The following is a 12,497-nucleotide window of genomic DNA, read 5'->3' as shown; positions in this document are numbered from 1 at the left end:
ATTTAATCTTGAAAACAAGGTTGACCAAACAGAAAAAATGGTAAGAAATCATGAACAGAATCTACAAGAATTATGGGATATCATGAAAAGGCCAAATTTAAGAATTATTGGGATTGAGGAAGGCTTAGAGAAACAAACCAAAGGAATGAACAATCTATACAATGAAATAATATCAGAAAATTTCCCAAATCTGAAGAATGAAACGCAAAACCAAGTACAAGAGGCTTATAGGACTCCAAATATACAAAATTACGACAGACCCACACCAAGGCACATTATTATGAAAATAGCTAACATACAAAATAAAGACAGAATTTTAAAGGCCACGAGAGAAAAGAATCAAATTACATTCAGGGGGAAACCAATAAGAATATCAGCAGATTTTTCAATCCAGACCCTAAAAGCTAGAAGGGCCTGGAACAACATTTACCAAGCCCTGAAAGAAAATGGATGCCAACCAAGAATCATATACCCAGCAAAACTTACTTTCAGATTTGACAATGAAAAAAGATGCTTCCATGATAAACAAAAGCTAAAGGAATTTACAAAAAGAAAGCCGGCATTACAGAACATTCTCAGCAAAATATTCCATGACGAAGAGATGAAAAACAACGATGCAAATCAGCAACGGGAGGAACTAGCCTAAAGGAATAGCCAAATAAAGGAGAAACCAAATCATGTCAAAAAACAAAAATGAGTCAAATGACTGGGAATACAAATCATATCACAATAATAACACTGAATGTTAATGGCCTGAACTCATCAATCAAAGACATAGACTGGCAGATTGGATTAAAAAGAAAAATCCAACAATATGCTGCCTGCAAGAGACTCATCTCATAGAAAGAGGTACCCATAGACTAAAGGTGAAAGGGTGGAAAAAAACATACCATGCACACGGACACAGCAAAAAAGCTGGAGTATCCATCCTCATTTCAGATAATGTGGACTTCAAGCCAAAACTAGTCAGAAGGGATAAAGAAGGACATTACATACTGCTTAAGGGAAGCATAAATCAGCAAGACATAACAATCATAAATATCTATGCCCCGAACATTGGCTCATCCATGTACGTCAAACAAATCCTTCTCAATTCCAGAAATCAAATAGACCATAACACAATAAAACTAGGCGATTTTAACACACCTCTCTCACCACTGGACTGATCTTCCAAATAAAAATTGAATAAAGAAACCATAGATCTCAATAACACAATCAACAATTTAGACTTAACTGACTTATATAGAATATACCATCCAACAAAGAACGAACATACTTTCTTCTCAGCAGCACATGGATCCTTCTCTAAAATAGAGCATATATTATGCCACAAAGCTAATGTTAGCAAATACAAGAAGATAGAGACACTAGCATGTATTCTATCAGATCATAATGGATTGAAGTTAGAAATAAATGAAAGAGTAAAACACAGAAACTTCTCCAATACCTGGAGATTAAATAATACACTATTATATGATGAATGGATAACAGAAGACATCAGGAGGGAAATTTAAAAATTCTTAGAAGTAAACGAGAACAAAGACACATCATATCAAAATCTCTGGGACACGATGAAAGCAGTACTTAGAGGAAGATTTATTTCATGGGGCATATTCAACAAAAGAAGTAGAAACCAACAAATAAACAACTTAACACTACAGCTCAAAGCCCTAGAAAAAGAAGAGCAGACCGACACCAAAAGTAGTAGAAGACAGGAAATAGTTAAAATCAGAGCCAAAATCAACAAAATTGAAGCAAAAGAAACAATCAGAAAAATTAACAAAATAAATAATTGGTTCTTTGAAAAAATAAACAAAATTGATAAACCCTTAGCCACACTAACAAAGAGAAAGAGAGAGAATCCCAAATTACTAAAATTCGGAGTGAACAAGGAAATATCACAACAGACACGAGTGAAATACAAAACATAATTAGAAGCTATTTTGAAATTCTATACTCCAACCAAACAGAAACCTCGAAGACATCAACAAGTTTCTAGAGACATATGAATTACCTAAACTGAACAAGGAGGACATACATAACTTAAATAAATCAATTTCAAGCAATGAAATAGAAGAGGTCATCAAAAGCCTACCAGCAAAGAAAAGTCCGGGACCAGATGGGTTCTCAGCCAAGTTCTACAAAACCTTTAAAGAAGAGCTCATTCCAATACTTCTCAAAGTATTCCATAAAATAGAAGAGAAGGGAACCCTCCCAAACTCATTCTATGAAGCCAGTATAACCCTGATACATAAACCAGACAGAGACACATCGAGGAAAGAAAATTTCAGACCAATATCCTTAATGAACATCGACGCAAAAATTCTCAACAAAATTTTAGCAAATCACATACAAAAATATATTAAAAAGATACTGCGCCACGATCAAGTGGGTTTTATCCCAGGGATGCAAGGTTGATTCAACATCCAGAAATCAATAAATATCATTCACCATATCCACAGACTCAAAGTTAAGAATCACATGATTATTTCAATAGATGCAGAAAAAGCATTCGATAAAATACAGCATCCCTTCATGCTCAAAACACTAGAAAAAATTGGGGTAGTGGGAACATTCCTTAACATTGTAAAGGCCATCTACGCTAAGCCCATGGCCAATATCATTCTAAATGGTGAAAAACTGAAAGCATTCCCCCTAAAAACCAGACCAAGGCAGGTTCACCTCTTCTATTCAACATCGTTCTTGAGACTCTAGCCAGAGCAATTAGACAAACCAAAGAAATTAAAGGGATAAGAATTGGAAAAGAGGAACTCAAACTATCCCTGTTCACTGATGACATGATTATATATTTAGAGGAACCTGGAAATTCCACCAGAAAACTCTTAGAACTCATAAGTGAATTCAGTAAAGTAGCAGGTTACAAGATCAATGCTCATAAATCCAATGCATTTTTATACATAAGTGATGAATCTTCAGAAAGAGAAATTAGGAAAACTACCCCATTCACAATAGCATCGAAAAAAATAAAATACTTGGGAATCAATCTCTCAAAAGAGGTGAAAGACCTCTACGATGAGACCTACAGAACACTAAAGAAAGAAATTAAAGAAAACCTTAGAAGATGGAAATATCTTCTATGTTCTTGGATAGGCAGAACTAATATTGTCAAAATGGCCATACTACCAAAAGTGCTATATAGATTCAATGCAATTCCAATTAAAATCCCAATGATGTACCTTACAGAAATAGAGCAAGCAATCATGAAATTCATCTAGAAGAATAAAAAACCCAGAATAGCTAAAGCAATCCTCAGTAGATAGAGCGAAGCAGGGGGTATCACAATACCAGATCTTCAACTCTATTACAAAGCAATAGTAACAAAAACGGCATGGTATTGGTACCAAAATAGACAGGTAGATAAGTGGTACAGAATAGAGGACATGGACACAAACCCAAATAAATACAATTTTCTCATACTAGACAAAGGGGCCAAAAACATGCAATGGAGAAAAGATAGCCTCTTCAACAAATGGTGCTGGGAAAACTGGAAAACCATATGCAACAGAATGAAATTAAACCCCTATCTCTCACCCTGCACAAAACTCAACTCAAAATGGATCAAGGACCTCAGAATCAGACCAGAGACCCTGCATCTTATAGAAGAAAAAGTAGGTCCAAACTTTCAACTTGTTGTCTTAGGACTAGACTTCCTTAACAGGACTCCCATAGCACAAGAAATAAAAGCAAGAATCAACAACTGGGATAGATTCAAACTAAAAAGCTTTCTTTCAGCAAAGGAAACTATCAGTAATGTGAAGAGAGAGCCTACAGAGTGGGAGAAAATCTTTGCCACTCATACTTCAGATAGAGCGCTAATTTCCAGAATCTATAAAGAACTCAAAAAACTCTACACCAAGAATACCAATAATCCAATCAACAAAGGGGCTAAGGAAATGGACACTTCACAGAAGAAGATGTACAAGCATTCAACAGATATATGAAAAAATGTTCAACATCTCTAGTAATAAGAGAAATGCAAATCAAAACCACCCTAAGATTTCATCTCACCCCAATTAGAATGGCGATTATCAAGAATACAAGTAACAACAGGTGTTGGCGAGGATGTGGGGAAAAAGGTACAGTCATACATTGCTGGTGGGGTTGCAAATTAGTGCAGCCACTCTGGAAAGCAGTGTGGAGATTCCTCAGAAAGCTTGGAATGAAACCACCATTTGACCCAGCTATCCCACTCCTTGCCCTATATCCAAAGGACTTAAAATCAGCATACTACAGAGATACAGCCACATCAATATTCATAGCTGCTCAATTCACTATAGCCAGACTGTGGAACCAACCTAGATGCCCTTCAGTTGATGAATGCATAAAGAAACTGTGGCATATATATACAATGAAATATTACTCCACCATGAAGAATGATAAAATTATGGCCTTTGCAGGCAAATGGATGAAATTGGAGAATATCTTGCTAAGTGAGATCAGCCAATCTCAAAAAACTAAAGGACGAATGATCTCGCTGATAAGTGGATGAGGACATATAATGGGGTGTAGGAGGGGTTAGCGTTAGGGTTAGGTTTAAGGTTAGGGATAAGGAGGATGGTAAGAATGGAGGAAGGAAGGACTGTATAGAGGGAAAAGAGGGGTGGGAGGGGTGGGGGGGAAGGGAAAAAAATAACAATGAATCAAACAATATTGCCCTATGTAAATTTATGATTTTTAATTAAAAAAAAAGAGGTAAAATGGAAAAAAAAAAGAGAGACAAGAGTCTTGATACCTGAGAAATGTTCTACCAGAGAAACCAAAACTAAAACTGCAAAAAAAAAAAAAAAAAAAAAAGTTCAAGTTGCCTAAAAACCTAGGTGTTTTCTTTATATTGGTGTGTGTTCTTGGCACTAAAAGATGGTAGCCAATAGGCTGCTATTAATGACCACTTAAGCTTATGAAATTTATCATGAAACATAAAGCAAATAATAATAGGCCAACTGTAATACTAAAGTAGATAATCATCCTTAAATATATAAAAATGATATTCCAAAGAAAGAAAAGTTTGGCTGAATGCTATTTTAAGTTACATGCTATTTTGAATCATAAGCATTTTTTCTTTGCATATTATTCAAAATAAATGGTATAAGATTTTATTTTTTTCTCTGAGATGGGTGTCTCACTATGTTGACCCAGACTGACCTTGAACTTGATCCTTCTGCTTCAGCCTCCTGAGCAGCTGAGATTATAGGTACATCCCACCATACCCAACTCACATAAACATTTTTATCTAAACTTGTAGATTGATGAGATAGTTTCCTCTCTTATTCCCAAAGTCCCTGAATGGTGAAACTAAAAGGCACCAAAATCTTAATTAATCAGAAAAGGTATTAAGAAAATTGGTTAAAATTCATGTGAAATGAATTCCATATGAAAATTCATATAGTTTTTTCAGCACTGAAATTGATGTTTATTGTGTCTAATCAGAGCAAGAAGCAGGATTATATTTTCTGTGAAATGATGTTAATATATAATATATATTATAATAATAATATAATAATATATAATTTGTAATTTTTTCATAGTACATATTTAGTAAATGGTTATGGAATTGAATTCAAAATATTTTAAAATGCAGCTGTTTTCACTTGCATACCTTTTGGTTCTACTATTAGATCTTAAGATTCCCTTAACTCTAGCACTTTGTTAAATTAAGTTAGTGTTTCTTATGAAGAGGCCTAAGACATCTAGATGATTAAGATAAAACAAGATGCAACTGAAGTGAGAAGAGTTTGAAAGTCAGTAGGGGTGAAGAAGACTTACCAGAGAGCTTGAGGGGAGATAGATAAAGTGTGGGAGGGATTAAGAACAGTATATACAAAGAAACAGTGTCTGAAATAAGCATGTTCAGAGAATTGGAAATTAAGGCATTTTTTCCAACGTATTTTTTAATTATAGTAATGGTTGTTTTCCTGAGTGCGATTTACTTAATGTAATCCACTAGAATACAATTAGGAGATAGGGTTCTCTCCATGGGCAAAAGAAAAAAAATTGTTATGTTGCAGGCCACACAGCTGCTTTGTTTTAATAGCTTTGTGCTTTATTTACTATAACAATGGACAATAAGGGTCATAAGAATATGTTAGAGCCTCTGAGCTAAAAATAATGTTGACGCTGAAGGGAGAAATGCCACTACTTTTAAACAAAAATTATGTTTTAAATGCCTGATGTACTTAGTTCATAGGTTTTTTAGAACTACCTTTTGTAAACAGCATTACCACCACAGCTTGACCGTATTAACCATAAGTATACTAAGTTTCCCCTGAAACTCCTGTCCCTATCAAATTATCCTGAGAATTCTATCTGCCAGCACCCTCATTGACCCATCTTCTACCAAGTGGGTTTAGAACTGGAGTGAAGTCTGATCAGCACACTGCTGCTATTGTTTCTCTTTCTATGTGAAATTAAAAGTCAGTGCTTTACAGTCCAACAGTAGGTGCCATTGTGTTGCTGTGGCAAGAAGCCCCACTCCTCTACTGCTAGGTTCCATCAAAGGGCTGCTGGTAGTGCTCAGCTCCTCCAATTCATATGTAAAGCCACTTCCCAGATCAGTCAGCCCAAACCTTTGTCCCCTCTCCCTCATCAGGGACTTATATCTGTGGTGGAGGTGGGGAGAAGTAACTTTTTCTTTTAATCTTCAAAACTCAAAATGTCTGGTTTCTCCCCTATTTTGGTCAATAGAGCTAAACCCTTTTCAAAGTGTCTACATATAATTAAAAGCTTGATTAGATGGACTACCCTCCATGATTCTAAATTGATTTTCTGACATCTTTGTCACTAATGAAAAGGTAGGACTTCTCAATGTACTTAAGACTAGAAAAAATAATAATAAAACCTACTGGATTACTGGCATTCTTGCTTGAAAAAAATAAAATTTATATTTTGTGTCTCTAACTCTCTTTGTTGGGTGGTGGAGAAAAGGTTTATAAATTTAAAATCTTTAAAAATCATGGCATTCCTGAAGTTTGCAGACCTCAAATTATAATATCTTAAATTGAATTTAAGAAGTGTAACATTGAAACATTGATGTGGGAATAGTGGGTGAGCAAAGCTGGCCAAGTGGATGACTGGATGATAAAAGACTGTATTCTTTGCTAAAGCAATTCAAATTTTTCTTATAGTCAGTGAGGAGCAATTGCAATTTTTAAGATTTGTATTTTAAAAAGATCACTGTATAGGCAGTTTAGTTGGGAGTGAGACAGGGAGGAAACTTCGGAGATAGGTTGGGCTTCTATACTTTCATTATCTAGGCAAGAGGTGTGTGTGGAGGACCCTAGCTAAAGCAATAAAAGTGGAAATGGAGATGAAACAGATATAAGAGAGAAAGAAGTGGAATCGATAGGATGACAGGAGTGAGGGGAAGAGGAAAATATTGAAGATCATATTCTTCCTGGATTGACTCTGGGCAGACATTATTTATCTTTATGGAGGCTAGAGAAAAGAGCATGTTTGGGGAAAATGGTAAGTTTACTTTTAGACATGTCACATTGGATTCATTTTAAGTTTACCCAAAATAATCATGGATAACAAAAAAAAAGATGTTGATATTTATTGCTTTTCACTATAATGAAGAATTTCTGATAATTATGTTTGCAACTGAACTGGCCTATTTAAGAAATTATTGTCTAAAGTAATCATTCTTTGGTTCTTTTCTTCCCCAGTTTGTTTGGATACAAGTTTACAGGGAAAAGAAAAGAACTTAAATTTTTTTTGATAATAGAGATTGTGGAATAAAGCTCCTTATCTTATAATCCTGCCAATCCAAATGAAGCAATTTAAAAATTTTGCCATAGACCCTAATTGGAAAATAAATATATGATTAAAATGGAGAGTTAACCTGAAAGCAAAATGTGGGTTTTTTTCCTCCATGAAGTTGTACACAAAATCATTTCTTTTTATGTTTGTGCTTAATATCCCAAAGTTGTGGGAGTTAGTGAAGCTTATGAGGATGCTGCCAATTGTCTCTGGTTGTTAACTAACTCCAAGCCTTGTGCTAATTGTAAGTCTCCAATACAGAAGAATGAAGGCTGCAATCACATGCAGTGTGCTAAGGTAAGAAGTTGGAGTATTTTGCATGCTTTGCATTTGGAATCTTAATATAAGTTGATTATCAGTCCAAAGCAGAAATGTTGCTTTCCTAATGAAACAATCAACTAAATAAGTAATTTTCATTACCATATTGAAAATAAAAATGCCAACAAGATCTACTTGACTGAAAAATCATATAAATAATTAGTTTTAGAGGACTGAAGGCTAAATAGAATATACCCTCCTGATTTCATTACACAAAAACTACTGTTTCAGATATTCTGGAATTAAGTTAACATTTTATTAATCCATAATTATATTTTAAACATTTTTATTATAAAATTGTAATGATATTCTAATGTTTTTATTGTGTCATCAGTGTTTAAAAACAACTACATGGGGCTGGGGATATAGTGCAGTTGGTAGAGTGCTTGCCTCGCAAGCACAAGGCCCTGGGTTTAATCCCCAGCACCCCCAAAAAAAAAAAAAAAAGTTAAAAATGACTACATAAAACTATTGAGAGGACAATAATTTTTCTCATTTAGAAAAACTCAAAGTGAGGATTCCAGTAAAACACTTCACTTTCTTCTAAGAATTACTTGATTTTTAACCTGAAATTTAATGACAATTATAGTTATAACTTGCAAAAGAATGGCAGTTAGAAATGATTTTACAAATCTATTCTAAAATTAACATATGGTCATGCACAGTGGCCCACACCAATAATCCCAGTGACTCAGGAGACTGAGAAAGGATCACAAGTTTGAGACAGGCCTCAGAAACTTAGTGAGAATGTAGTCAGTAATAGAGTGCCTCTGGATTCAATCCCCAGCACCATCATAAATTTAATCAATTAAAATTAACATAAATGGATCAACTTAGTGAGGCAGAAAGAAAAAAAACAGTGTAGTGTCTTGAGCAAAATATTTAAAAGTGCTTATTAGTTTGGCTAAGGATTGGACCAAAGTAACTTCATCTAATTATGGTATTATTTCCAATATCCGTATTCATTTTTTTCTTGGAAAATCTTATATAGACTACCTAGATATGTATGGAAATACAGAGTGACTCTAAAAGTCAGTTGTTGGCTGAGATAGGATTCAACTTTACCTTTATTTCCTTCATAAGCACATACCTAAATGAGTGAAGGAATATTTAATAGTACTGTCTGAAGTGCTTGGATTGAGAGTAGCAACTGAAAAGTAGCATTCTTATTATGACATGTAAGACTTGTCTGAAGAGTAATAACCTTGCTACAGCAAAATTGAATACTCCTGGAATATTTTTTAAATATGTAGGTGAAGCAACTTGTCACGTATAATTAAATCCATTCACCATCACAAAGATTAAATCACAAAATATATTAATGTCTCAGCATTAATTATGATTCAGTAAGCAGTTTTTCTTTCTGAAATCAAATGTTAAACATTTTAAAAGAATGACAAATATAATCCTCTAAAAATATTTAATTTCTTTTAAAAACATTATTTAGTCCGTTAATGTCCCCTTAGATAATTTTTGGGAGCTATTTAACTTGTCATTCTTAAATATTTTTAAATTACTTATACTAATTTTCTCATTCTGTGTGAAACTGTATGCCACAATTAAAAAGTAAAAATTATTAAAGTTCTATATTCCTTTTCCTGCTCGAATTCAATCAATCCGCAGTAAAAGGGCGCAGGATACTAAGACATTTTGTCTGAACCTTGAAATAAGTTTTTAGTTTATTATGTAAGAACATGTTGTAAAGGGCTTTCTCTGTTCATTTCATATCAGGCAGACAAAAAATTAGGGAATAGAGGGCATAAATACCATATATTAACTAAAGTATATGTGGTTATTATATATATTTGAATTCTACATCCTGAAAATGTGGACTTGTGTCATCTTTTCAAGCACCATGAAGCATTCACACAAAAAATCGACCCTTAATCATCAAAACCTCAATAACTTGCCAAAAGGTAGAAAATAATACAAATAATATTCTCTGATCATGAGAGTAAAATCGAAATTAATAGTAAAGTTATATAAAAGGCTTTTTCACTTGGAAATTTTCAATCTTTCAGACAAATTAAGTAGAAAAAATGGAAATTAAAGAATTGCTAGAAAACAAAAATAATGATAATGCCTTATCAAAATCTAAGTACTGCAGCTAAAGCAATGCTCAAAAATATGTTCAGCAATTTGTTGGCAAATAGATGGAACTGAAGACTACCATGCTAAGTGAAATAAGTCACACCCAAAAAGTCAAAGGTCAAATATTTTCTGATATTCGAAGTTAGTCCAAAATAAGGAAGGGATGTGTGTTCCATCTAAATAGATGAGAGACCAATGGAGTAGACAAAGGGGAGAGAGGAGGGATGGGATAAGAGAGGAAAAGTGGAATGAACCTGAACTAACTTTCCTATGTACATATATGAATATACCACAGCGAATCTCACCATCATATGTACCCATAAGACATTAATTAAAAAAAAAAAAAAAAAAGACTAAGTAAATAGATCAGTAGAATAGAGAAAAAGGAACAGGGGGAAGGAGGATGGGAAGGGAAGGGTCTGAATTACAGCAAACTATATTCCATGCAATTTTGTCAAAATAAATCCTAATGTTATAGATAACTAAAAAGAACCAATAAAAAATATTCACAGCCTTATTCACCTAAAAAAATAAAAAATAAAGAATTGAGAATGTGATTCAGAAATTTAGAAAAACAAGTGAAGAAAAACCACAAGGTTTAAAAGTTGCAGAAATTAGCGAGCTTTAAAAATAAACTAAAAAACAATGCAACAAATGAATCCAAAAAAATGATTTTCTGAAGAAAAAATATAAATAAACCACTAAGCTAACATAATAAAAAATGAAGTTGAGATAGTTCAAATACACCAAATGAGAAACAGGGAAACAGACACACACACAAAAATAATCAGAGAGACGATCTGAAATAATAAATAATAATTTAGCAGAACCCTTGCAGATATATTTCAGACTCATATGAATGATTGTTTTCTCAGAAAAAGTAATTAAAAGTGGCCCTAGAAGAGATAAAATATCCAATTATATTCTTTTGCATAAAGAAAAAGAAAAAGTTTTACAAATATGTGCCCCACCAACAAACCCCATTAAGGACCATCTCCCTCTTTAGTCCCTTCAGTAGGCCTGACAGTTTCACAGGAGAATTTTATCAAACCTTTAAGGAGCAGGTAATTCCAATGTTGTTTAAACTGTTTCTGGGAATTTTTTTTTTTTAATTTTTAAAGAAACAAGTTATTTTTATTGAGTAGAACCTTAATACCACTTGATAAGATCATAAAAATAACACCTTAATCTTACTCGTAAATAACAACACAGAAGTCCTAGTAAGAGGAAACAAAAAGCACGTACAGATATTAGCAAACAGTATCAGAACATATTTAGAGAGTAATTGATGAAGCAGGGTTTATTCCAGGAATATAAGAACGGGTCCATATGAGGAAAGCTGTTATTTTACCTCATCTTATTGTAGTCCAAGGAGGAAAGTCTTCTATTTTCTATAGGTACTGAATGACATTTGACAAAAATTTAACAATTATTCTTTATAAAACACTCAAATCAATAAAGAATGAATTCTACTTAAGTCTGATAAAAATATTTATCTAGTGGCAGCTCCCTAAACTCAAGAGTAAGGTAAGGATGATCTGCATTATTATATTATCATTAGTATTAAACTGGTAATACTGGCCAGCATAATTAAACAACAGAAGGAAATTAAGATATAAAACTTAAATATTAGGTAATAAAAATATCACTTTTGCTCTAGATGGCATGATTTTATACCTAGAAATTCATGAGAATCACCTGAAAAACTACTACAAACAATAAAAATTCAGTTAAGTAGCAGAGTACAAAAATAATACACAGAAAGTAATAATATTCATTAGTACCAACAACATCAGAAAGATTATATACTGAAAGATCTCACCTACAAATAAATTTAAGAAATATGCATGACTTTTATAGAAAAAATTTTAAGACCTTCTAGGACCCAAAGGATAACAGACATAAAAAGACAACTAATTTCTTAAATAGAAAGACTCCAACAAAAATACCAACAGATTTTGTTTCTGCATCTAGGTAAACTTAATTCAAAAGTTCATGTAGTGGACTGTGGATGTGACTCAGTACCACTGCACTTTCCTAGCATGCATGGCACCCTGGGTTCAATCCCAAGCACTGCATAAAAATAAAAACAAACAAAAAAGTTTATATGGGAAATTAAAGCAACAATAACCGGGAACACTGAAAAAGAACAGTAAAGGGGTACTAGCCTTGATAAGCAATATTACAAATCCTCAATAATTAAAACAGTATGGTGCTGGCATGTGAATAAACAGATCATGAAACACAAAAGAAAGCAAGCCCAGAAAATACACACACATACATGGGAATTTAATATATGGTAGAGGTGACAT

The 12,497-nt window shown here is 33.4% G+C and overlaps 1 protein-coding gene across 6 annotated transcripts in view; it reads left to right on the top strand.

Annotated features, from left to right (window-relative positions):
• ANKIB1 (ankyrin repeat and IBR domain containing 1) overlaps positions 1 to 12,497 on the top strand; it is a 161,945-nt gene that overhangs the window by 134,781 nt on the left and 14,667 nt on the right. For all 6 annotated transcript variants that reach the window (XM_079152082.1, XM_079152083.1, XM_079152084.1 and 3 more), the window contains one exon: positions 7,943 to 8,073. In XM_079152082.1, coding sequence (XP_079008208.1) covers positions 7,943 to 8,073 — 131 coding nt within the window. The remainder of the gene's footprint in view (positions 1 to 7,942; positions 8,074 to 12,497) is intronic.

The sequence above is a fragment of the Sciurus vulgaris genome (assembly GCF_902686455.1).
Source record: "Sciurus vulgaris genome assembly, chromosome: 8".
In the NCBI taxonomy this organism is placed as follows: domain Eukaryota; kingdom Metazoa; phylum Chordata; class Mammalia; order Rodentia; family Sciuridae; genus Sciurus; species Sciurus vulgaris.
This window is presented reverse-complemented; position numbering and strand designations above follow the sequence as displayed.